Raw genomic sequence first — 23,180 nt, forward strand, 5'->3', positions numbered from 1 at the left:
TAGAAATCTATAGCGTGTTAATCTCGTGTCCTCCAGTGCTTTCAGTCTTCAGCTTCATCATCATCATCTTCATCATCATGCTCTACTAAAGGGTCTGCGTACAAACCAGCTATTTTTAATCAAAGCCACCCACCGGATCAATAACCCCACATACATACAGTGAAAATAAATGGATTACTGTCTCGTTTAGACAGCGAGCGGCACAGAGTCAAACTCTATGAGGGGCCGAGATGAGCCCCGGTCTCCAGGGGTCAGTTATGTTGAGGCCGAGCGGGGTCCGGAGGAATGAGGTGGAGGTCACGGCGAGCGTCAGCAGGATTAAGCTCTTATTGATCGAGCGCCGCATTCCTGCAGTACACATCGCCCGCTCGTCCCAGCCGTCTTCATCAGCGCCCCACAGGGCTGAAGCAGCTGATGCGTATTCCAGTCGTGCTCTTCTGCGGAAACCTAACGACTTGGCAGAGAGTCAATGTAGTGGAAAATTAAAGAACAAAAATTAAATCATTATGAGAGTAGGGAGAGCCCGAGGATATAGAGAAGAACAATGCTGAAGAAGACACACACTGTCTGGCAGGCGCATAGGCAGCTGCTTTATGCCATCTTCAATTCTGCTTCTAATCATGATCTGCTCAGCTGCAATTTATGCTCAAGTAATTAAAACTCCATTTGACATAAAACTGCAACTTGTGTTATTTCTGTATCATTTTCACAGTTTATAAAATACTAACACTGGTTTCTCTGCTGTTTTTTTTTTACAGAAAGGCAACACGATGCGTCCTATTGATGCTGAAATAAAGGTTAAAGTATTACATTCTAAATCTCATTTATTTACTAATTTATTTATTTTTTGTTTGTCCATTTTTATTTTTTACACGATTTAAAAGCATCAGCTGCCTTTGATAATTTGCCCATTAATCATTCAATTAATTACTGCTACCACAGACATACATTACACATTTTTTTTTACTGAACATTAATAAATCACTAAAATTGGTTACACAGCATAATATTGCCTAATCACACTTTGTACTCTGTTTTTTCTATATTTAAGTAAATTTAGAGTAAACATTTCTATTCATGTTTTTAATTACTGTATTTGTATACATCTAATGTGTTTTGTTATTTGACATTTTTGCTTTTGGTTTATTTGCTAAGGCTTATTATTAATTTTGCTAGATTATACATATTATACATATCGTTGCGGTCCAATAAAAAGCGTGTATCTCCAATACACCCACTTTAAAGGAAAGTGAAAAAAACATTTACATTTTAAATGGGAGTCAATTTAAAAAGAGTTTATTTCAGGTCATTTTTAATTATTTCTATTGGTCCATTCATCAAGAAATTTTGGAGCAGTTTGTCTGGATAAGGGACAGTTTGTCTGTTCAAATTATGTAGTAAACTAAAAATGGCCAAGAAGGAGATACTTGTTTTTGATTGGACAGCGACGATATACATATACATTATTTTCTTTTTAAAAAGTAATCTAAAAAAAGTTTCCACTTTTTTACATATTGCACATTGATGTTTTGACAGTATGTTAGGATGCACATGTCTTTTAATGTCATGTAATTATAAAATTATACTATATCACAGGCCCCCAGCCCTGGTCCTGAATTATCCAGTCATATCCATTGTTCTACAGCTCTGGAAAAAAATAAGAGACTACTCCAGTTTCTGAATCAGTTTCTCTGATTTTGCTATTTATAGGTTTATGGTTAAGTAAAATGAACATCGTTGTTTTATTCTATAAACTACGGACAACATTTCTACTAAAATTTCAAATAAAAATAATGTTATGTAGAGCATTTATTTGCAGAAAATGAGAAAATAGGCTGGAATAACAAAAAAAGATGCAAAGACAACAAGTTCATATTCATAAAGTTTTAAGAGTTCAGAAATCAATATTTGGTGGAATTATCACAGTTTTTATGCATCTTGGCATGTTCTCCTCCACCAGTCTTACACACTGCTTTTGGATAACTTTATGCCACTCCTGGTGCAAAAATTCAAGCAGTTTAGCTTGGTTTGATGGGTTGGGATCATCCATCTTCCTCTTAATTATATTCCAGAGGTTTTCAATTTGGTAAAATCAAAGAAACCCATCATTTATAAGTGGTCTCTTATTTTTTTGTAGGGCTGTATGTTCCCTGCTCATAGAACCAGTGCAGGAAACCACAGCTCTCAACCAGTTTCTCCTCCAGCTCACTTATACTGTTCTCTTTCTCTTCTCTTCTGCAGCTTAAAGGCAGAAGAACCTCTCACCTGTCTCAAGACAAGGACGTGCATTCTCATGATCCTCTGCTGCTGCAGGTGGTGCGTAAGGGACACAGGAGGAGAGCAGGTACGGTGGGAGGTCCTGCCAGACTCATGGCCATCACAGACTGTGTGGATCACTCCACGCAGACCGACATCAGCTTCCAGAACTTTCTGGGCGCGGGCCGAGTGTCCTGCGGAGACGACGGCTCTCCCAAACCTCCTCCCTCTCCTCCACTGCCGCCACTGGTGGAGCCATACCTGCTGAATGAACTGTGAGTGTCTTTGCTTTATACTACTAAATGGTTTATTGCACCATCCTTACACTGTGGGGTTTCTTCTTAAACTTACATATGTACGACTATAGTACAGCTCTAAAAAAAATAAGAGAGCACTTATAAATAATGAGTTTCTTTGATTTTACCAAATTGAAAACCTCTAGAATATAATAAAGAGGAAGATGGATGATTATAAGCCATCAAACCAAGCTAAACTACTTGAATTTTTGCACCAGGAGTGGCATAAAGTTATTCAAAAGCAGTGTGTAAGACTGGTGGAGGAGAACATGCCAAGATGCATAAAAACTGTGATTAAAACCAGGGTTATTTCACCAAATATTGATTTCTGAACTCTTAAAACTTTTTCAGTTCCGAGTGGTTCAGATGGCTAAGCTTGGCCACTATGATCAGGAGATTGCCGGTTCGAATCCTGTTTATGTAGTTTGCCATCAGCTACCGGAGCCCTGAGAGAGCACAATTGGCATTGCTGTCTCTGTGTGGGTAGATGCAGCTCTCTCTCCACATCATTCCAAAGGGTGATGTCGATCAGCACAAGGCATCTGTGAGCTGAAGTATCAGAACTGAGTCTCTGCGCTTTCCTCCAAGTGCTCTGTGATGCTACTCAGCAATGCTGCATCAGCAACAGTTGGAAAAGAAGCGGTGGCTGTATTGGAGGAGGCATGTGCTAGTTTTAACCCTCCTGGTGTTGGGGCATCACTAGTGATAGGGGGAGTCCTAATAAGAGGGTTAGGTAATTGGCCTTGTAAATTGGGGAGAAAATGAGAAAAAAAAATTAAACAAAAGAAAAAAGAAAGAAAAAAGAAAGTAAACAGGTGTAGCTGTTCCCAAGCCATATCCAGAGGTAACATATTAGCATCACATAATGCTGGCCATTGAGAATACTATCCAAAACCCCCACTAATGCAAATTGTGGACAATTTAAGTAAGTATGAAATCTGTGCAGGTCTAAAAAGATCTAAAATCTAAGTGTAGATCTAAAAATGTGGGATATCTCTTTACAGATGTACTCTGGACCATGACTGCGCTGATCTCAACGACTACCTTGACGTTGCCAACCATGATGTGGATCGACAAGAGGAGCTGGAATATGAGGTCTGTAGTTTAACATGCAACCAGAATTCAAGGATGCTCACAATATGCTCAAAATTTACCTTTTTAATCACACTAATACACTACTGTGCTTTGTTACTGCATTATACATCATTATACATACCAGGCATGCGTTCAAACAACGTATTCATTTGTTGTATGATCAGTGTTCTGCCCTGAGTTGGTAGTTAGTTTCTTACATCCCCTCTTTTTCTAAGTGAAACAGTTGTGCAGCACTTACCGTATTTTACAAACTATAAGGTGCACCATATTATAAGGTGCACTATCAATAAACTTCTGTTTTCTGGTCTATTTTCATATATAAGACGGACTGGATTATAAGTGAAAGTAGTAAGGAGCAAGGGTGTCGCCATGTTTCCCTTCTAATTCAGCAAGTCTCGCCACTGGGGGGTATCTTAGTAAACAAAACTGTAATTCTTAAAACAAAACCACTTTTAAAGTTAAACAACTACTGGATGTTAATCTACACAGATTTATCTCCTGAAAACTGTTTGTTTGGGTGAGTAAAATGCTTCCGTTAATTTACAGGAAGCTTAGATTTCCAGTATTAGCAGCAACCAAGCCGTGGTTAGCGAAGCTTAGCATTAGTAAATGCTACCCGAGCCAGGGGTGCTATAAGCTAGCAGTTTGTTCCACAAAGCTTTTTTCAACAAAGTAATCACGCAGACTACAGTCTCTCCTCTGAATGGCGAACGAGCCATTCACTTAGCCACTTAGTGCAGTTAGTGGCTAATGCTAATACTGCTCCAGCCTCGGTGCTGGAGAAACTTCCCTGAAACTCTTTTATAATGCTGTACTTCAGAGGAGTGGCTTGTGAGGTGTTACTGCTTCTTACAACCTGACAGGTAGAATTCATACACAGGGTGCACCAGATTTTTGGGAACATTTAAGGATTTTAAGTGCACCTTATAGTGCGATAAAATACGGTACATCATAGCTGTACACTTGAGCTGTGTCTGCCTTACCTCTGAATCAATAAATATAAATAAATAAATATTTCCTCCAAAAGCTACCAATATTCCACCACCATTACCAAACCCAAATCCCATTATATCCCTCAAAGTTCTCTCAGTATGCAACTTTTAATTGCTTCTTCAGAAGCTGCTCTCACGCTGAGCTTCTCTGAGGCGGTGTGTTTGATCTGTGCCCCCTCTGAGCCCTCTGTCTCTCTCTGTTAGGAAGTGGAGCTCTACAAGTCCAGTCAACAGGACAAGCTGGGCCTGACAGTGTGCTACCGCACTGACGATGAGGAGGACCAGGGGATTTATGTAGGGGAGGTGAGTGAGAGAGCATATCGGCCATTTTGCACTGAAAGGCGTGTAACTTGTGGCTGACTAATCAGTTTTTTATTTTTATTTTTATTTTTTAAGGTCAATCCCAACAGTATAGCAGCCAAAGCCGGACGCATCCGAAAGGGTGACAGAATACTACAGGTACACACGGCTCAGAGAACTATTATTATTTATACTTGACTTGTTGAAAATGTATTTGTCTGATTAGGACTACAGTAACATTGCTATTCATTCATATCTAATGTTTAAAATAAAATAAAAGCTATAATACAGAAGGGTAATAAATATAATGTTTTACCTATCTGTCCCATGATAATGATCTGTCGCATTGATAATGTTTTAGTTTAAAATTTATTTCTTAAAAACTCTTTTAAAAAAAATGTGTGAAAAATGTAAGTCATTCAAGAACCATTTAAAAACCTTTAACATAGATTTACATGAGAACCTAAAAAACTTTATTTCCTGACAGAAACACAGGGTTTTGTGCAGCTATAGTGGTTCCACTGGTTATAATGGTGTTCTATAATGGTGGTTGCTGTGGGGTTGGTACATGATAGCTCTGGCATCTCCAGTGGTTTTTTTTATGTGTTGCTAATTAGTTGCCGCTATGGTGTACCAGCTTGTTTCTAAAGTATTGCTAGTTGGTTGCTAAAGTATCTCAGGTGGTCACTTTAGTGCTTTTAAATGGTTGTTATGGTATCCCAGGTAGTTGGTGCTATAAGTGCTTGCTAGGCAGTGTTTTAAGGATTCTGCTACAGTTTTTAGGCACACTATAGAAATGGAGTTGCATCGGTTTTAAAAAAATGTAAGGAAGCATTTATTTTGGAAAGAATCCAGCAGAAAAATGAGAAGTATAATGTTAATCAGATCACAATAAAGTTACCTTCCAATAGACAACTACAATTACTGATAAACTGCATGATAATTGGATAGGGAGAAACCTCCTAAGGATGCAAAACATGATACGTTTATGACCATCTGACCATAAAACCCAGTTTATAAATTCTTGTCTACACTAGACACGATTGTATTTCTATATCTGTAACACAGAAACTCAACAAGTTTAGGAATATATCTACACTGATAGGTGTGGTGGTTTGGAAGTGAGGTGTGTTTAAATACATTTCTGGCATGTTTCTATCTTGGTAGCGGGAAATATAGGTGCGCCACTGACAGAATAAAAAGTAAAATAACATTGCTTTTCTCTTAAATGAGTTGCTGGTGTATCTTTAAAGCATGAACACACATGTCAGTATCCTCTGCTGAGATGCACAAAAGCGTTGCTCTGTTAAGATTACAACGTGCCAAAGTTAGAGCACACCTGGCTCTTATTAAAGGGAATGACAAGTGACAGACTGATTGGTTCATTTTGCACTACGCCAAAGAAAAAACACACCCTCGATTATTTAAAAGAATTAGTACATGCCTTTTGCACATTTAGAGCTGTGCATGGCATATTTTTGCACCTTCATAATAGCAAAGACCCACCGACACGCCCTAAATCAAGTTGCATGATGCCTAATTGACCAATGCGCTATAGATCACAAATATGGGGCTCTCAGTGTTATTTTAGTAATAAAGCCATCTACTGTTTATTTGATAAAAAAGAACAAAAGCATGCAAATCGTAAGTCCTCTGTCCATTCTGTGTTCCCCAGATAAATGGAGTGGATGTCCAGAACAGGGAGGAGGCCGTGGCCATTCTTACCCGGGAAGACAGCATCAACTTCTCACTGCTGCTGGCCAGACCAGAGATAGAGGTAAAAACAAACCCTGACATCAGGATTAGATCACCTTAGATCTGTCCGTCTGATGAACCCCAAACACACACACACACACACACACACACGTACACACTTAGCATACACACTTAGCACACACACACAGGCTTTCAGAGACACACGTGCATGGCTAATGCATCTATTCCATCCCTGGTGACAACAGAGTCCAAAATTAATGGCTTATTTTGCTGATGGAAGGGAAATGGAGTGCTCACATCAGTCATGGCTGAATCATGTGATCACTCTTAGTGATGACCGCCAAGGATTTGCGGCAGTTCCATTAACACTATTCCACCAGGGGGAGAGGAAGAAAATCAGAGAGAGAGAGAGAGCGGAAAAAAGCAGGTTTAGAAAACACACTAGAGAACACCATTAAAAAGACATGAGAAGAGAAGAGCGCGTTGGAGAGGATGGAGGAGAGATTGATGGAGAACATATACAAAAAGATGCAATGGTAGGGAATAGGACTGAGTAATTATCTTCAGTCAGCCCTTTTTTTACAGTTTCAAGGGCACAAACGAGCATTTAGATGGTCTGTGTTCTTAATATAAGCACATTTTCTAAACATATGTCACCTCGGGGACAGGCTGAAGGAGGTATAAAGGGCACTGTTTAAAAGTCTCAGGGTGTTTTCACACCAGCACTACTTAATCCAGGTAAAACACACTCTGGTCTAAACTGCACCTGAACAGCTGTTTAGCTTAAACATGAGGAGAGTATCAAGGTCCGATCAAGGTCAGATTACGTTCTTGTACTCTTGGTGCGGCATGTTTCGTCAAATGTGAAAAAAAAAAAAAAAGTAGGCCAAAACGAGGAGGTGGTCTCCGTCCGGTCCCAAACAAACACCATAGAGGTTCGTTTGTGGCAAGAACGTAATCTGACCTTGATCGGACCTTGATACTCTCCTCATGTTTAAGCTAAACAGCTGTTCAGGTGCAGTTTAACCTGATTTATTATGCAGATAATCACTACAGCTATTAACTAATGCCTTCTCTGCCATTTATCCAGGCTAAATTCATGCTAATCTGAAACACAGGGCCTTCTACCTTTCCTTAACTTTACTTTTTTTCTCCTGCCCCAGACAGTTTTGACCAATCAGAAGAGAGAACAGGCAGAATAAATAATGTAGAATATTCTAATTTCAGTAAACAAATATTCTTTGCATTCTACATACAGCTCTGTAAAACATTAAGAGACCACTTTAGTTTCTGAATCAGTTTCTCTGATTTTGCTATTTATAGGTTTATGTTTGAGTTAAATAAACATCGCTGTTTTATTCTGTAAACTACAGACGTTTCTCCCAAATTTCAAATAAAAATATTGTCATTTAGACTATTTATTTGCAGAAAATGAGAAATGGCCTTCAGACCTTAAATATTGCAAAGATAATAAGTATTATATATTCATATTCATAAAGTTTTCAGAAATCAATATTTGGTGGATTAACTCTGGTTTTTAATCACAGTTTTCATGCATCTTGGCATGTTCTCCTCCACCAGTCTTACACACTGCTTTTGAATAACTTTATGTCACTCCTGGTCCGAAAATTCAAGCAGTTCAGTGTGGTTTGATGGCTTGTGATCATCCATCTTCCTCTTGATTATATTCCAGAGGTTTTAATTTTGGTAAAATCAAATTTGTAAGTTACTTTTTTTCCAGAGCTGTATTATACCTATAAGTTTAAACTCATTAACTCAGTATTTATCATTTTGACGTAGCTCTCACTGTACAAAGCAAGAGGTTGGTCAACTGCCCTCATCCTAGGCCTTAAATTACTACTGAAATTAGGTCAAATTAGAAAAGCTATCGTTAAAGCCCACAATCCCATCAGCTCGAAACTCAATAGAACACCTATGAAACGCCCATAAAGCGTGAACACGGCTCTCCCCTAATGAATAAAACAGTGAGCTCACGTGAAGCAATGTACTACATTAACGAGATCTGACCAACTGAAGAGCAATCCTGTAGCTCCAGCTCGCTCCTCTTGTATCATCTTCACAGAGACAAAAGAACGAGTGATTAATGAAGGGGTGGGGGGTGTGTAGTGAAGGGAGTTGCCATTTCTGGAGGAGAACAAGACAGAGGGAGAGAGAAAAAGGATATGGAGAGAGACGGAGATAGAAAGGAAGGGGTAGAGGAGAAGGGGGAAGGACGCTGAGATTAAAGGCTTACTAAATCAAGAGGAGGTGAGGACAGAAGAGAAAAGAGAGAGCGAGAGAGAGAGAGGGAGAGAGAGGGTGGGGGAAGAGAGAGAAAGATTAGGCTTAAGACATGTCTCAGACAGATAGTGAGGATAATCGATGCCTCTTTCCACGTAATTCGGGGAACCTCTCGGACGATATTGCAATTGATTACCAGTTAAACAACCTCTGACAGGCAGATGTAGTCAATAGATATAATTCAAGCAAATCAGGACACCCGTGTTCTAGCACTGACATGCAGGGGATGAGTCCATGGAATATTCTATGTGACATAAAGATTCTGCAAACAAGAAAACAAGATTTGACAAGATAAACACAGTATGAACGTGGTTATAAGGATTTAATACACACTTTTTGTTAGTTTTTTCTATCTTTAAAAGACCTGACTCCCAATATGTGTTGCACTGTGTATTTACATTGCCATCTAGTGTCAAACTGTGTTAGTGCATGCACTCAATTAAAGAGCTTAAGTAATACTGACAGTTTCACATCTGTTGCCTGGTAACTGGCATCTAATAAGTGCTGTTTTCTCTCTCTGTCTCTCTCTTTCTTTCAAATAATCAATTCCAACAATGCCTTCAAACTATGGGACAACTCTTCACATTCTCATATAACTTTCCTTCATAAGACGGATGCTCAAGTGGATCCAGAGGACCTAGATTGTGAGCTACCAGTAGGCATGAGTGTGGACAGTCTCAATACCGCACACCTGCCCAGTTTATATCGTCTTCAACAGCAGCAGCAAAGAGTCCAGGCAGGCCTTCAGGAAAACCCTCTACACCGGGAGTCGCCCAGACTTAGCCTAGTCACCCTCAACAACAGTCAGGAGCTGGACAGTGGCGTGGGCCGCACAGACGAGAGCACCAAAAATGAAGAGTCATCTGAGCACGATATACTCCTAGGCGAGGAGCAGACCAGTGCCTCCAACACCAACACCACCAACACGCCGCACAGCCTACGCAAATTCAGGCCCGGTAGAAACGGTGGAAGTGGGGGAGATACCCCTTCACCACTTCTTCACATCCGAGAACTCCACCTCAGTGTGGACTCTCTGGACAGTGGGGGTGCAGGGGCAGGATACTTACATGACCCAGTGAGCACCATGATGATGCCTGGGTTGACCGAAGAGGAGTGTGAAAGGTACCGGGAGTTGCTGGAGATCAAGTGTCGCTACGAAAGAAATGCGAAGAATAGTAGTGCCGGGCAACAAAAGCTTGAAGAAACAGAGATTCAGGAAGAGAATGAGGATGAGAGGGAAGAGGATGCAGAGAAAGAAGTGGGTCTGGACGAGAACTGCAATGAGAGTTTGACTCCACATGAGATGGTGCTCTTGGAGGAGGAGTTGCGACACCTCGAGTTCAAGTGCCGGAACATCCTGCGGGCCCAGAAGATGCAGCAGCTGAGGGAGCGATGCTTGAAAGCGTGGCTGCTAGAGGAGGAGGCTTCGGGTAGGGGTTCTCCTGAACTGCAAGTATCCCCACTCCATGAGCTTTCTGATATCAAAGAACTCCCAGAGCGAGAAAGATCAGACAAGGACACCAGCAGTGCTTACAACACCGGAGGGGAGAGTTGCAGGAGCACACCAATGGTGAGCGATCACCTTTCTCCCATCACCCAGATGGAAGACTCTGGCTCTCATCTGCAAGGAAGGCATAGAGAGCGGCCCAGCTGGAGTGAGAGGGGCCGAGCCAGCTTTAACCCCTCCTACTCACCCAGCAGCTACAAGAAATTCCAGATGAACACCAACATCAACCAGAAGTTCAGGTCTCTGTCTCGGGATGGAACTGTTCGTCCATTGGCAGATGGTGGCGCGCCAGGCAGGAGCTCAAGAGCCAACAGCATACATGAACGAACCGGTGGGCACAGTGCAGAGTCAAGTCCCTACTTCACCCGACGTCACCATTCTAACCGACCTCCACCAGAGCGCTACCAGAGCTGCATGCAGCTGGGCTCCTCCTTCTCAGAGTCTAACTTCGAGAGAACTGTCGAAGGGGAAAGTGAGGTAGCAGTCGGCAGCAGCGGCCGGGCAAGTCCCATGAGCTTGGGAAGCAGCACCCTTGGTCCTGTACTTCATCACAGCCCAGCAAAACACTCTCTGGATTTGCCTTTGCCCCTCCCCCCTGCTTCCCCTCGCATGGAGTGGAAGGTGAAGATCCGTAGCGATGGCACCCGCTACGTTGCAAAGCGCCCTGTCCGTGATCGCTTGCTTAAGGCCCGGGCTATGAAGATCCGGGAGGAACGAAGCGGCATGACTACTGACGATGACGCCGTGAGTGAAATGAAAATGGGCCGTTACTGGAGCAAAGAGGAGCGCAAACAGCAGCTGCTTAAAGCCCGCGAGCAGCGCAGACGCCGCGAGTTCATGATCCAGTGTCGGCTTGACTATCTCCGTGATCAAGGGCAGGAGCAAGGGAAGGAAGGAGGACTCCAGCAGGAGTCAGGCCAGGCTCCAGGCTCCATCCTGGAGCTCAGCCAGAAGAAGAGCTCAAAGAGGCGCAACCGTCGCATTCTGGACAACTGGATCACCATTCAAGAGCTTCTGGCCCATGGATCACGCTCTCCAGATGGTACAAGGGTGTACAACCCTCTTCTTTCTGTCACTACAGTTTAAAAGACTGACCGACTCACCCAGAAGAGGAAAGAGGACGTTGAAGTGAAGAATGAGAGAAGAGTATAAGTGATTGAATGAATGAATGATGATAGATTTTTACCCCTAAAAAGTACCTTGAAGTCATGAACTGAACCTCCAAAGCACATCCCTATTACGTTTACAGCCTTCTTTTTATTATCAAAGCCTGGATAAAACTCGAAGCACAATATCCAGTTACTTCTGCACAACATAAAAAAAAAACTGAATTAAGAACTGAACTAGAACTTGACTCATAAGGTGCATACTTTTTTGTTTTTTGGTTGTTTTTGTACACATTCTCCCAAGGGAACTTTAGAGACAAAGAGAGCTCTGCCTTGACAAGTACTTTAGAAAAAGTGCTGGATGGCATAAAAGCACACACAGCACACAACACGTTCCACAGCAAAGTCGGAATGTGCTTCTCTGTGAATGTTTTAAACCGAATGGACGGTTATGTTGTAAGATTTGGTGGCTTACAATGGCTTCTCATTAATATATAAATGCAGAACACTGTTATAGTCACATATACACTGACAAGCCAAAAATCATGAGGCGGGTTTATTAGGTTTATATACCTAACATACTGTATAGCGCTCCCAGACTTTTGCCCTACCATGATATAAGTCGCTTGTCTGTTCAAATGGACAATTCTAGCCAGAAGCTGCCGGTCAGAATCATCACCACTCACTGCTCTGTCCAATGTGACGTTGTGGATCGAGAAATGTTAGACAAATGTCTAGACAACTTGGATTGGAAATAGAATGTTCCAGACCTTGTTCCAATTCTGATAATTCACGTTGCCTTGCCATGAGCACATGGTCAGTGTTTTTTTTTTTTCTTCCCATTTTCTCCCCAATTTTGCTCAGCCAATTACCCAACCCACTCATTATTAGAACACCCCCTATCACTAGTAATGCCCCAACACACCAGGAGGGTGAAGACTAGCACATGCCTCCTCCGATACATGTGAAGTCAGCCACCACTTCTTTTCATACTGCTGCTGATGCAGCATTGCCGAGTAGCACCACAGCACACTTGGAGGAAAGCACAGCAACTCAGTTCTGATACATCAGCTCACAGACGCCTTGTGCTGCGGATATCACCCTTTTAGTGATGTGGGGTGAGAGCGCCATCTACCCACCCGGAGGAAGCAAGGCCATTTCCTGAAGTAACACTCCACTTCATGATGAATTTGCATACCGCAGACCCATGACTTTTGGCCTGTCAGTGTACAAAGTCATAAACATTGCTATACAATGCTGATACAATCAAGACATGAGTACATTTTATCACAGTTCTCCCTTATTAAACACAGAATGGTGCAGTAAGTGCCATACAAATACAAGTATGTGCACATTTTAGATATAGCGAGGTTGAGGAAATATTTTGTGGTGCTAATGATGTGCATGGTGCTTCACTATGATGGTTCTCTTACCTGCATTAGACCTGTTTACTCTGCAGCTCCAAGACACAACCTGTACACAGTGAACCAACGTGAGGAATGAACTGATACTGTTCAAACAGATCCTGAGGAGATGCACATTCTCTGTTTGCTACAGAAATACAGCACATGCTGTCACCAGCAGTCAGCGGCCGTATGATCAAAAGGAGGAAAAAAATAGGACGTTAAAAGTGTATTAAACCAGCAGAAGAAGAGGATGCCTACAGATATTACTGAATGCAGTGATTTTTGTGTGATTTTGAGTGAATTCATCTTTGTTCATCAGGTTCAGATGCTAATGTAAATGAAAGGTGAACAGACGCTTCATTAATAAGCAGAAAGTAACCAGTCACTCAAATCTAATCTATAAATGAATGTGAGTCAACGGAAAATGTAACAGCTTTACTGACATTTCTGACCACCCTCTACCCTTATAAAGTGATTTTTCCAACTTTCGGACGATGACATTTTTTGCATGACTTTAACAACAAGAGGTTACAGACGTATCCCACATGAACAGAAATACTCTATGGATTATATATGGTTGTATATTCATTGCTCAGTATACTATGTATGTGATCATAGTTTCGCTGTCTTTCGTTGCTATATTAATTTGTTGGTGTGTTCGTCATAAAGTAGATTTTATGGTTATATTGTTATAACTGTTGATTGATATCAGTGGTCCTATTTACACCAGGCATAACATGCGTTAGATCTTAAATGGTAAATTCAGTGTACTGTTGAAATGGTCTAAATCTTTGGCATTTTAGGGAAATAAAACATTTTGTATGCTTAGTATAAACCAACTTGTCTGTCATGTTTTTTTCTGGTTGATTCATATTTGGAATTGAATCCTCTATGGCATTTATTTTGGTAAGAACCTACTTTTTTAAAATTGATAATCATTATTCTCTGCCCAGCCTTCTACACCAGTAAATTTGTTATTGCTTCAAGGAAAGAATTTGAATCTGGTGTGTTTCAGCAGGAAAGGACCCGAGACATGCAGGGCAGGGGGTCCCCAGGACCAGTGTCAGGAATCATGGCTTTAGCATGATTGTGCTAATAACGAACAAAAGTGTTCTAACTGTAGTAATGTTGCACTGACGCAATAATAATAATTAAAACTGTTTTAATAAGTAAGTACATTACTTTAAATAGAGTAAACTTTAAATATACTTGTTTACATATAAATACACTAATGCACTTATGTTTGTTTGCAAAAACAGATAAAGGTAAGTTTAAAAGCAGCTTTTTTTCTTAAATAAACTCTTCATAAACATTTATACAGCTCTGGAAGAAAAATAATATGAGACCACTTAAAAATTAAGTGAAATTAATCCAAAAAAAATTGATTTTACCAAATTGAAAACCTCTGGAATATAATCAACAGGAAGATGGATGATCCCAAGCCAAGAATCAAACCAAGCTTAACTGCTTGCAGTTTTGCACCAGGAGTGGCATAGGGTTATCCAAAAGCAGTGTGTAACAAGGGGTATTCCACCAGATATTGATTTCTGAACTCTTAAAACTATTTATGAATATAAACTTGTTTTCTTCGCATTATTTGAGGTCTGAAAACTCATTTTCTGATTCCTCATTTTCTACAAATAAATGCTCTAAATGACAATATTTGTATTTGGAATTTGGGAGAAATATTGTCTGTAGTTTATAGAATAAAACAATAATGTTCATTTTACTCAAATATATAACTATACAAAGCAAAATCAGAGAAACTGAAGTGGTCTTTTCATTTTTGTTTGTTCCAGAGATGTGTTTATTAAATTAATTCAGTGTAAAAAAACCAATGAAACTGACACCCAAAGTTTGCTGCAAATATCAGCATGCAGTTATTATGTCTCAGGCAGATATGTGAATGATTACAGGCCTCAAGAGGGCTTAAAAGTGCTTCCTCTGCTACCCTATACAAAGAGATTGTTGACAGCAAAGTATCTGCAGCAAAGTATCCAGACTCTATGTGGGATTTGGTGACAGTCGGTTTGAGGATGGAGGCATTGTGGTGAGAGCTTCAATCACTGCCTCATTAACTGCTGGTGTAATGATCTGGGGAGTGTCCCTTAGTAGTGATATGATGATAGGCGAAGGACATATTGCAGCAACACAGAACTTAGCATATAAGCCGTCACTGGCATTTTTCAGCAGGATAGGGATCATCCACACACAGAAGTGGTTTATAGATATGTCTTTTGAAAGGCATTGGCTTTGCTAGATTACAACACAGATTCCTTGGCCTGCCTGGTCACCAGATTTATCACCAGCTGGGATGCCAGCTTCACTTTAAGTCTACGAGTCTGAAGGATTTACAGGCACAGCTGGAACATCTGTGGCAAATGTATCTGTGGGCCTGCATACAAGTCCAACCATATCTCATCCAGTATTTATGCTGGAGGCACCCAACAAGGCAATAGAGCCTCCTTTGAATTCTGCGGTTCTGTCCTATCATGCTGGGATTAGTTTCTCAGGGGGTCCTTTGGTAATTTTCTCTTTTATGGGGGATCCTCTTTGATTTTATTCCCATCCAGAGCAACCATGTATGTGTTTTTTTTTCAGATATCCTCTGAGAAAATTACAGGCAGAATTATCTACTGTTTTTCGCTCAACTCTGTGGTCCTCCAGTAATTTTTACATCTCTGAATTTTGTTTCCTTACCTTTAATAAAATAGCTTTTTGTCCACTGCCACACATCGTATTTACACTTTGGGCGTGCATTTCCACAGAGATCCACGTAAACACAACAGCGAGTGGAAATGGAGGAGCTACTGAACGCGATGTCATGTGACATAAAAAAAGAAAGCCAAAAAACTCATTGGTCCTCCTGTTTTTTTTTGTTTTCAATTGAGGTCTGGATGCAAGAGTTTTATCACTAAGAAGAAGTGTGAAATATTTTTCATTAATTTTTTTTTATTTCAAATTTTTCCCATTTTCTCTCCAATTTACACGACCAATTACCCAACCCACTCATTAGGACTTCCTCTATCACTAGTGATGCCCCAACACACTAGGAGGGTAAAGACTAGCACATGTGAAGCTAGCCACCTCCTCTTTTTGAACTACTGCTAATGCAACATTGCCGAGCAGCCAGCGTGCTTGGTGTATCAAGGACATTCCCACTGAAAAGCCACACCCACTTCTACCCCTGTCTTCATGTTACAGATGGCATTATAACAAAAATGTGTTGCTTTTTTTCTCCATAGAGGGTTAATGCAGCAAATGCAGACACATCGGGCATTTCAAATCACAAACACTTGTGCTTAATCAGGAAAAGAAGAGCCTTTCCAACAGCAAGAACATGTTTTATAGAATAAGAGCAATAAATAATCACATATAATTTCTCTGAATCAGGTTTTCATTGAAACCCCATACATATATACAAATAAAACTTCATACAATTTTCATTTCTTTAAATATAGTTACTGCTCTGACACACACATACTGATACAACTTTACAGGTACATTGTTGTTGTGCCCCCCGGGCCCTGAAGTGTAAACAACAGCCCCTCCCGTGCCCGGCCAGTTATAGACACTTATGAACACAGCCCATTCCAGAGTAGATACAGAGTATTTATAATATCAGCTAATATGTACATTCAGGTTTATAGTACAGCGTCATTCAGATAAGTGCAGTAGAACATGCAACACGTGGCACATTGGCGCAAGACATCAGCATAGCCAATCAGAAGTAAGGATGCACACTTTCTAAAACTGCTAAATCTACTTCTGTATGTCTGTTCTGTAGTCCTCAGTCCGGGTCAGTTGGTCATCTGTTCGAGCTGCTTTCTGTCACGTTCAGGCGTCTCAACGCGACACTTAACGCAAGCACAAGAGAGTGTAGCTTCTGTAGAGTCGGAGAAAGCAACGAGCAGACCAGCTCGGGAGAGGACGAAGAGCAACAGGAGGAGGAAGAGGAGGGGGAGGAGCATTCAGAATTTTGTGCTCTAATATTAGATCACATGACGATGGTACAAAAAGATGATCTGGTTCTATCTTCTATCTTTTCAATACAACAATATTGTTGTTGGAGAGGTTGCTCTTGGATAAACAGCCCTATAAAAGTCTGATTGCAGGAACCACGTGTAACCCTGTGAATATGGATGTCTAAAATGAGAACTCCCTAATCCTCCAATATTGGTCCTAGTGCTTTTAAAAAGCGATTTTTATGTATATATATATATAAAGAGACCAAATAAAATCCAGAGTCCAGATAAGGGACCGAAGCAGTGCTGCGTGAGGAATATATTGTGCGTATGGGAAAATGCAAAATTGGGGGCGGGGCGGGGCATAACCAAGTATAGTATCGAGGCACTGCACTGATGAGCTTTTACAGGAGGCGCTGTACATTACATTACGTTACATGTGCCAATGCGCCTTTAACTAATCCTAAACCCTAACAATGGGCTCTAAGGCTATTTATTAATTGAGTTTAATAAGACAAAGTGTGTAAATATGTCATTAGATATTCAGATGAATTTGAAATTATTGGCAGTTTGCAGTTTTCTGCTCAGAAATTTGTCGTAGAAAAAATGTCAATATTAAAAGTTCAATGGAATTGACAATCGAAATGTGATTCACTAATTCTTTCATTTAGAATGAGAAAAAAATAAATATATACGTATATTCATGTTCTGTTCATTATATTTTATATATAAGGTCAAAAACAAATTAGGTTCTCTATTTTCTGAGTTCAATACATCTCCAGTAAAAACAAACAAGAAAGAGGTCCCTAAGAAATTGAACGTTGAATTTTGCAGACTATGGCTGATTTATTGATTTATCTGACAAAAAAAACTGTATCCTGTGTTTGTTCGCCTTTTTTTTTTTATTCTCAAAAACCTTTCATTTTTACCTCAACATTAGACTCACGTATTGGAATGATGATAGGTATAGGGAATATTGTGCGTATGGGAATATGCAAAATTGGGGGCGGGGCATAACCAAGTATTGTATCGAGGCACTGCACTGATGAGCTTTTACTCTTTGTGTGCAAAACCTACAACCAGACAAACCCCCAGCAGACAACGAAAGCATCATACGGACGATTCCACCGACGGCCTTCAAGTGCAGAAATGTAATATTAGCGTGTGCCCACGATCGTGCCGCCATATTAGCATGCTTTCATATAGAAACAGGAGGGCACAGATATGCAGCTGGATGGAATTTCACATTCGTAAAAAGAGTGACTCGCTCAAGTACATGGCTGAGTGTATGGCTTCTGGCAAATGCGTTTGCGTTTGGTGTGAAATACATCGTTTTTTTTTTTTTTTACGTAAATTCTATTTTCTTGTTTTAATTTTTTTTTGAAGCTTACTGCAAAACAAGTTCCTGAAGTAGGTAGCCCAGTTCTCAAAGTTTGTCTCAAAAAGTTTGTTTGTACACATGAAATCACGGCATGTTAGTTTAAAAAAAAAAAAAAAAAAAAAAACAGAAAAAGAAAAGAAAAAAGCTTTTAGAAAACAAACCGGCACAGAAACGATATCCACTTGCATTAGTAGTAACTGTTACACCAAAAATATCAAGGATAATATCAGTAGTAGTATTTGACATCATAATAATATTAATAACGAAAATAAAAGATATATATTTAAACCATAGCATGACTCGTACTGTACAATCAGCGTTCGAGTTTGAATGTCAGTATCTGTTCATGTAGGTCATTATACAATTGATCCAATGCACTCTCAAACTTTACAAGAAAAAAATCAGCAATGCCCACACAATAGTCTCTTATAGAGTTAAATTCTCATCTTTTACCCTTTAAGGTACGTCCCTTTTTGTTCTTTTGTGTAATTCTGATTAAACAGGTGGAGGCGCTGTATGTTCCTTTACATTACATTAAGTTACGTTATGTTAGCATGTGCCAATGCACCTTTAACTAATCCTAAACTCTAACAATGGGCTCTAAGGCTATTTATTAATTTAGTTTAATAAGACAAAGTGTGTAAATATGTCATTAGATATTGTTTGCAGAGTTTTCAGGTCAAAACGTTGTTGTAGAAAAAATGTCAGTATTAAAAAATCAATGTAATTGACAATTAAAATGTGATTCGCTAATTCTTTCATTTAGAATGAGAAAAAAATATATATATACGTATATTCATGTTCTGTTCATTATATTTTCCTAAAGGTCAAAAACAAAATAGTTTCTCTATTTTCTGAGTTCAATACATCTCCAGTAAAAACAAACAAGAAAGAGGTCCCTAAGAAATTGAATGTTGAATTTTGCAGACTATGGCTGATTTATTGCAGATCTGAAGATTTTAATCTGACAAAAAAAACGGTATCCTGTGTTTGTACACTTTTCTATTCTCAAAAACATTTCCTTTCATTTTTACTGCAACGTTAGACCCACGTATTGGAATGATGCCTCCAGAATGGCTCTCTCCTATAGTCCTATAGTTTCTTTCCACTAAAAAAGTCCTATTACAAATATGAGAAGAAGGGTGCGTACAGTTCAAAGTGCATTACTGGCTTGTTTAAAGCTGTAGTCCATCGTAGAGAGCCACTCTTATGCAGGAATCTGTTGAAATTTTGTTTAAAAAAAATCACCTGGACCTGGAATGATTGTCAATTGAGGAAAAAAAAAATAAACATCTCAAAAATGGAGAATTTTTTTTTTAATCTCAGTTCTGTTAAAGTTGTGTTCAAGCTTTTTCCAAAACTTCTGGTCCTCCTGTTAGTTCTGCTTTCCTGTCCTCAGCCCAGCTAAAGAGCAGGGATGCAGCTTGACGGCACACGTAGAGTAGTTCCTCATCTCAATCTGTTCTAGAAGAGCTGATTCTGATTTGTAAATTTGTAAGTCAGTGTAGTTTGGCACCAACTTCTTACCATTTACCCACTTTGGCAACACATTATCGAGTTTCTAGCTAGTTCATGGTAGCTGCCCAGCTTCTGCCAACCACTGGAAAAGATGGAATTTATCTCCAGCTCCAGCTCTAACCTCTTCAGTTCAGGCTGATGAATATGATGGATATTCAGAAGTTGAGAGTACTGGTGTGATTCGACAGCGGTGTACGCGTGTAGCATCCAGCCGCCAGCTCTACGTGTGCGGAAAGCGAATGTGGAAGTAGCAGAGTCGAAGCGTGGTGTGCTTCCGCTTGCGTGGCCCTCTGGGGCCTCTTCGGCCCCTCCGAGCCCTTCCGCCCCTCACACCACCGTGCTGATGCGGTTGACGGGTTTGGATTTGGAGCTGCCGACCGTGTTGGTGTTGGCCCCGCCCCCCGTGACCCCTCCCCCTACTTGGCCAGGCCCCTGGAGACCCACCTGTGGGGGTCCGGGGGCTGGGTGAGGGGGTGGAGGCAGCAGCGGCGAGAGCGGCGTGAGCGGTGTAAGAGGGGTGAGGGGGGAGGTAGGCGGGGGTAAAGGCGAGTGCGGCGGCGGCGGCGGGATGGAGGACAGGGGCGGGTAGTGAAAGGGGCCGTACTGGGGGGCGCCTTGCTGGACGTGGCGAGCCGTGATGGCCGAGGGCGCCTGAGGGGGCGGGGCGAAGATGAAGTGGTGCGGTTGCTGATGGTGGACCTGGTGGTGCAGCAGTGGGTGTGCGTGAACAGGATGGTTGTGGATATGAGAGTGAACGTGGGAGTGGCCGTGTGGGTGGGGCTGAGAGTGAGACAGAGTGAGAGGCAGCTTGCCGGTAGGACCGGGAACGCGAGCCGGGTTGGGGTGGACGTGGTAGAAGCTGAAGGTGGGGGCTAGTGGAGAGTGGGGCGAGTGAGGGGACAGAGGCGGAGGGGTACAGCCCATGCTGGAGTGGCGGCCATGGGAAAGCTGTTGGGACAGCTGGGCGTGGGAGGGAGCGGACGGGCCACGGCGGGGCAGGGAACTGCGCTGAATGGTATGGTGATGCGTGGGGGGCAACTGTGCGCCGCCCAAAGGCTGCATCTGGTAGCGGTGATGGTGGTGGTGGTACGGAGGTGGAGGCTGGCCAACGTTGTGCCCGACGCTGTTGTGGCAGTACTGGGCGTGCAGCGCCTGGATCTTGGACGGCCCTCCATCCGACTGGCTGAGGGCGGATGGGGAAGGTGGTGGCGGACCCCCTGTAGTAGGTGGGGGCACGGGGGCAGGGTAGTGTGGCCCTGGGGGGATGAGTGGTGCGGGAGGCTGCTTGGCTCGCTTGCTGCCAAACAGGGAGCCCAGGAATGAACCGGAGCTGCTCCCTCCAGAGCCGCTCCCCGTCCCCCCACCGCCGCCGCCGGGGAGCGGGCCTGCCCCAACCACCACTCCTGCGTTCCCCGACGCGTTGTGGAACTGCCCCGGCCCACCCCCCACCCCTACACCGGGGCTCAGGATGGGGCGGTGAGGCCGGTAGTCCTCAAGCCCGTAGCAGCCAGGAAGAGCGCCCCCCATGGGCAGACGCTGGTGAGGCCGCGGGCTGTTAATGATGGAGCCCTGAACAAAGACAGGAGGCAGAGCAGAAAAAGAGACGCTCATTTATGTTCATATACTTTCAGAGATGCGGTTCAACACGGAGCGGAAAATGACATGCATGCATGCAGCAACACAAAGTCTGGAATCAATGTTTGACTAAATATTGATATTAAATTTTTAAGTATATTATATGATACAATATATCATATTTGTTGTGTGAATTACATGATGATGAATTGACCAGTACATATATATATATATATATATACAGTTGTGGTCAAAAGTTTACATACACTTGTAAAAAAACATAATGTTATGGCTGTCTTGAGTTTTCAATAAGTTCTACAACTCTTATTTTTCTGTGATAGAGTGATCGGAACACATACATGTTTGTCACAAAAAACAGTCATAAAATTTGGTTCTTTCATAAATTTATTATGGGTCTGCTGAAAATGTCACCAAATCTGCTGGGTCAAAAATATACATACAGCAACATTAGTATTTGGTTACATGTCCCTTGGCCATTTTCACGGCAACTAGGCGCTTTTGGTAGCCATCCACAAGCTCCTGGCAAGCTTCAGGTCGAATGTTTGACCACTCTTCTTGACAGAATTGGTGCAGTTCAGCTAAATGTGATGGTTTTCTTGCATGAACCCATTTCTTTAGCACTGTCCACATGTTCTCAATGGGGTTTAAGTCAGGACTTTGGGAAGGCCATTCTAAAACCTTAATTCTAGCCTGGTTTAGCCATTCCTTTACCACTTTTGATGTGTGTTTTGGGTCATTGTCTTGTTGGAACACCCAACTGCGCCCAAGACCCAACCTTCGGGCTGATGGTTTTAAGTTTTCCTGCAGAATTTGGAGGTAATCCTCCTTCTTCATTATCCCATTTACTTTCTGCAAAGAACCAGTTCCACTGGCAGCAAAACATCCCCAGAGCATAATACTACCACCACCATGCTTGACAGTAGGCATGGTGTTCCTGGGATTAAAGGCCTCACCTTTTCTCCTCCAAACATATTGCTGGGTGTTGTGGCCAAACAGCTCAATTTTTGTTTCGTCTGACCAGAGAACTTTCCTCCAGAAGGTTTTATCTTTGTCCATGTGATCAGCAGCAAACTTCAGCCGAGTCTTAAGGTGCCTTTTCTGGAGCAAGGGCTTCTTTCTTGCACGGCAGCCTCTCAGTCCATGGCGATGTAAAACACGCTTGACTGTGGAGACTGACACCTGTGTTCCATCAGCTTCCAAATCCTTGCAGACCTGCTTCTTGGTGATTCTTGGTTGACTCTTGACCATCCTGACCAATCTCCTCTCGGCAGCATGTGATAGCTTGCGTTTTCTTCCTGATCGTGGCAGTGACACAACTGTTCCATGCACTTTATACTTGCGTATAATTGTCTGCACAGTTGCTCTTGGGACCTGTAGCTGCTTTGAAATGGCTCCAAGTGACTTCCCTGACTTGTTCAAGTCAATAATTCGCTTTTTCAGATCCACACTGAGTTCCTTTGACTTTCCCATTGTAGCTTTTGTAGCTGAGTCTAATCACTGGGTCAAATGAGCCCTATTTAAATGGGCTCATGAGAAGTCAACAGCTGTAGTCAATCAGAATCACTTACAAGAAGTGAAGAGGCCATGACATGAAGCTAATTTGATTGACACAACTCGCTACATCACCAAAATTGACAAATTTTGTTGCTGTATGTATATTTTTGACCCAGCAGATTTGGTGACATTTTCAGCAGACCCATAATAAATTTATGAAAGAACCAAATTTTATGACTGTTTTTTGTGAC

The 23,180-nt window shown here is 41.7% G+C and overlaps 2 protein-coding genes across 3 annotated transcripts in view; one reads left to right on the plus strand and one right to left on the minus strand.

Moving 5' to 3' along the window:
- Positions 1 to 13,810, plus strand: part of pdzd4 (PDZ domain containing 4) — a 33,279-nt gene extending 19,469 nt beyond the window's left edge. Inside the window, exons 2-8 of the mRNA XM_007231875.4 lie at positions 759 to 797; positions 2,242 to 2,531; positions 3,557 to 3,647; positions 4,844 to 4,942; positions 5,036 to 5,098; positions 6,615 to 6,716; positions 9,567 to 13,810. Of these exons, the coding sequence (XP_007231937.3) occupies positions 759 to 797; positions 2,242 to 2,531; positions 3,557 to 3,647; positions 4,844 to 4,942; positions 5,036 to 5,098; positions 6,615 to 6,716; positions 9,567 to 11,549 (2,667 nt within the window). The 3' untranslated portion in view covers positions 11,550 to 13,810. The remainder of the gene's footprint in view (positions 1 to 758; positions 798 to 2,241; positions 2,532 to 3,556; positions 3,648 to 4,843; positions 4,943 to 5,035; positions 5,099 to 6,614; positions 6,717 to 9,566) is intronic.
- Positions 13,811 to 18,424: 4,614 nt separating this feature from the next.
- LOC103033322 (IQ motif and SEC7 domain-containing protein 2) overlaps positions 18,425 to 23,180 on the minus strand; it is a 134,572-nt gene continuing 129,816 nt past the window's right edge. For both annotated transcript variants that reach the window (XM_022671069.2, XM_049485712.1), the window contains exon 15: positions 18,425 to 21,408. In XM_022671069.2, coding sequence (XP_022526790.2) covers positions 20,167 to 21,408 — 1,242 coding nt within the window. In that variant the 3' untranslated portion in view covers positions 18,425 to 20,166. The remainder of the gene's footprint in view (positions 21,409 to 23,180) is intronic.

The sequence above is a fragment of the Astyanax mexicanus genome, chromosome 12, assembly GCF_023375975.1.
Source record: "Astyanax mexicanus isolate ESR-SI-001 chromosome 12, AstMex3_surface, whole genome shotgun sequence".
Classification (NCBI taxonomy): Eukaryota; Metazoa; Chordata; class Actinopteri; order Characiformes; family Acestrorhamphidae; genus Astyanax; species Astyanax mexicanus.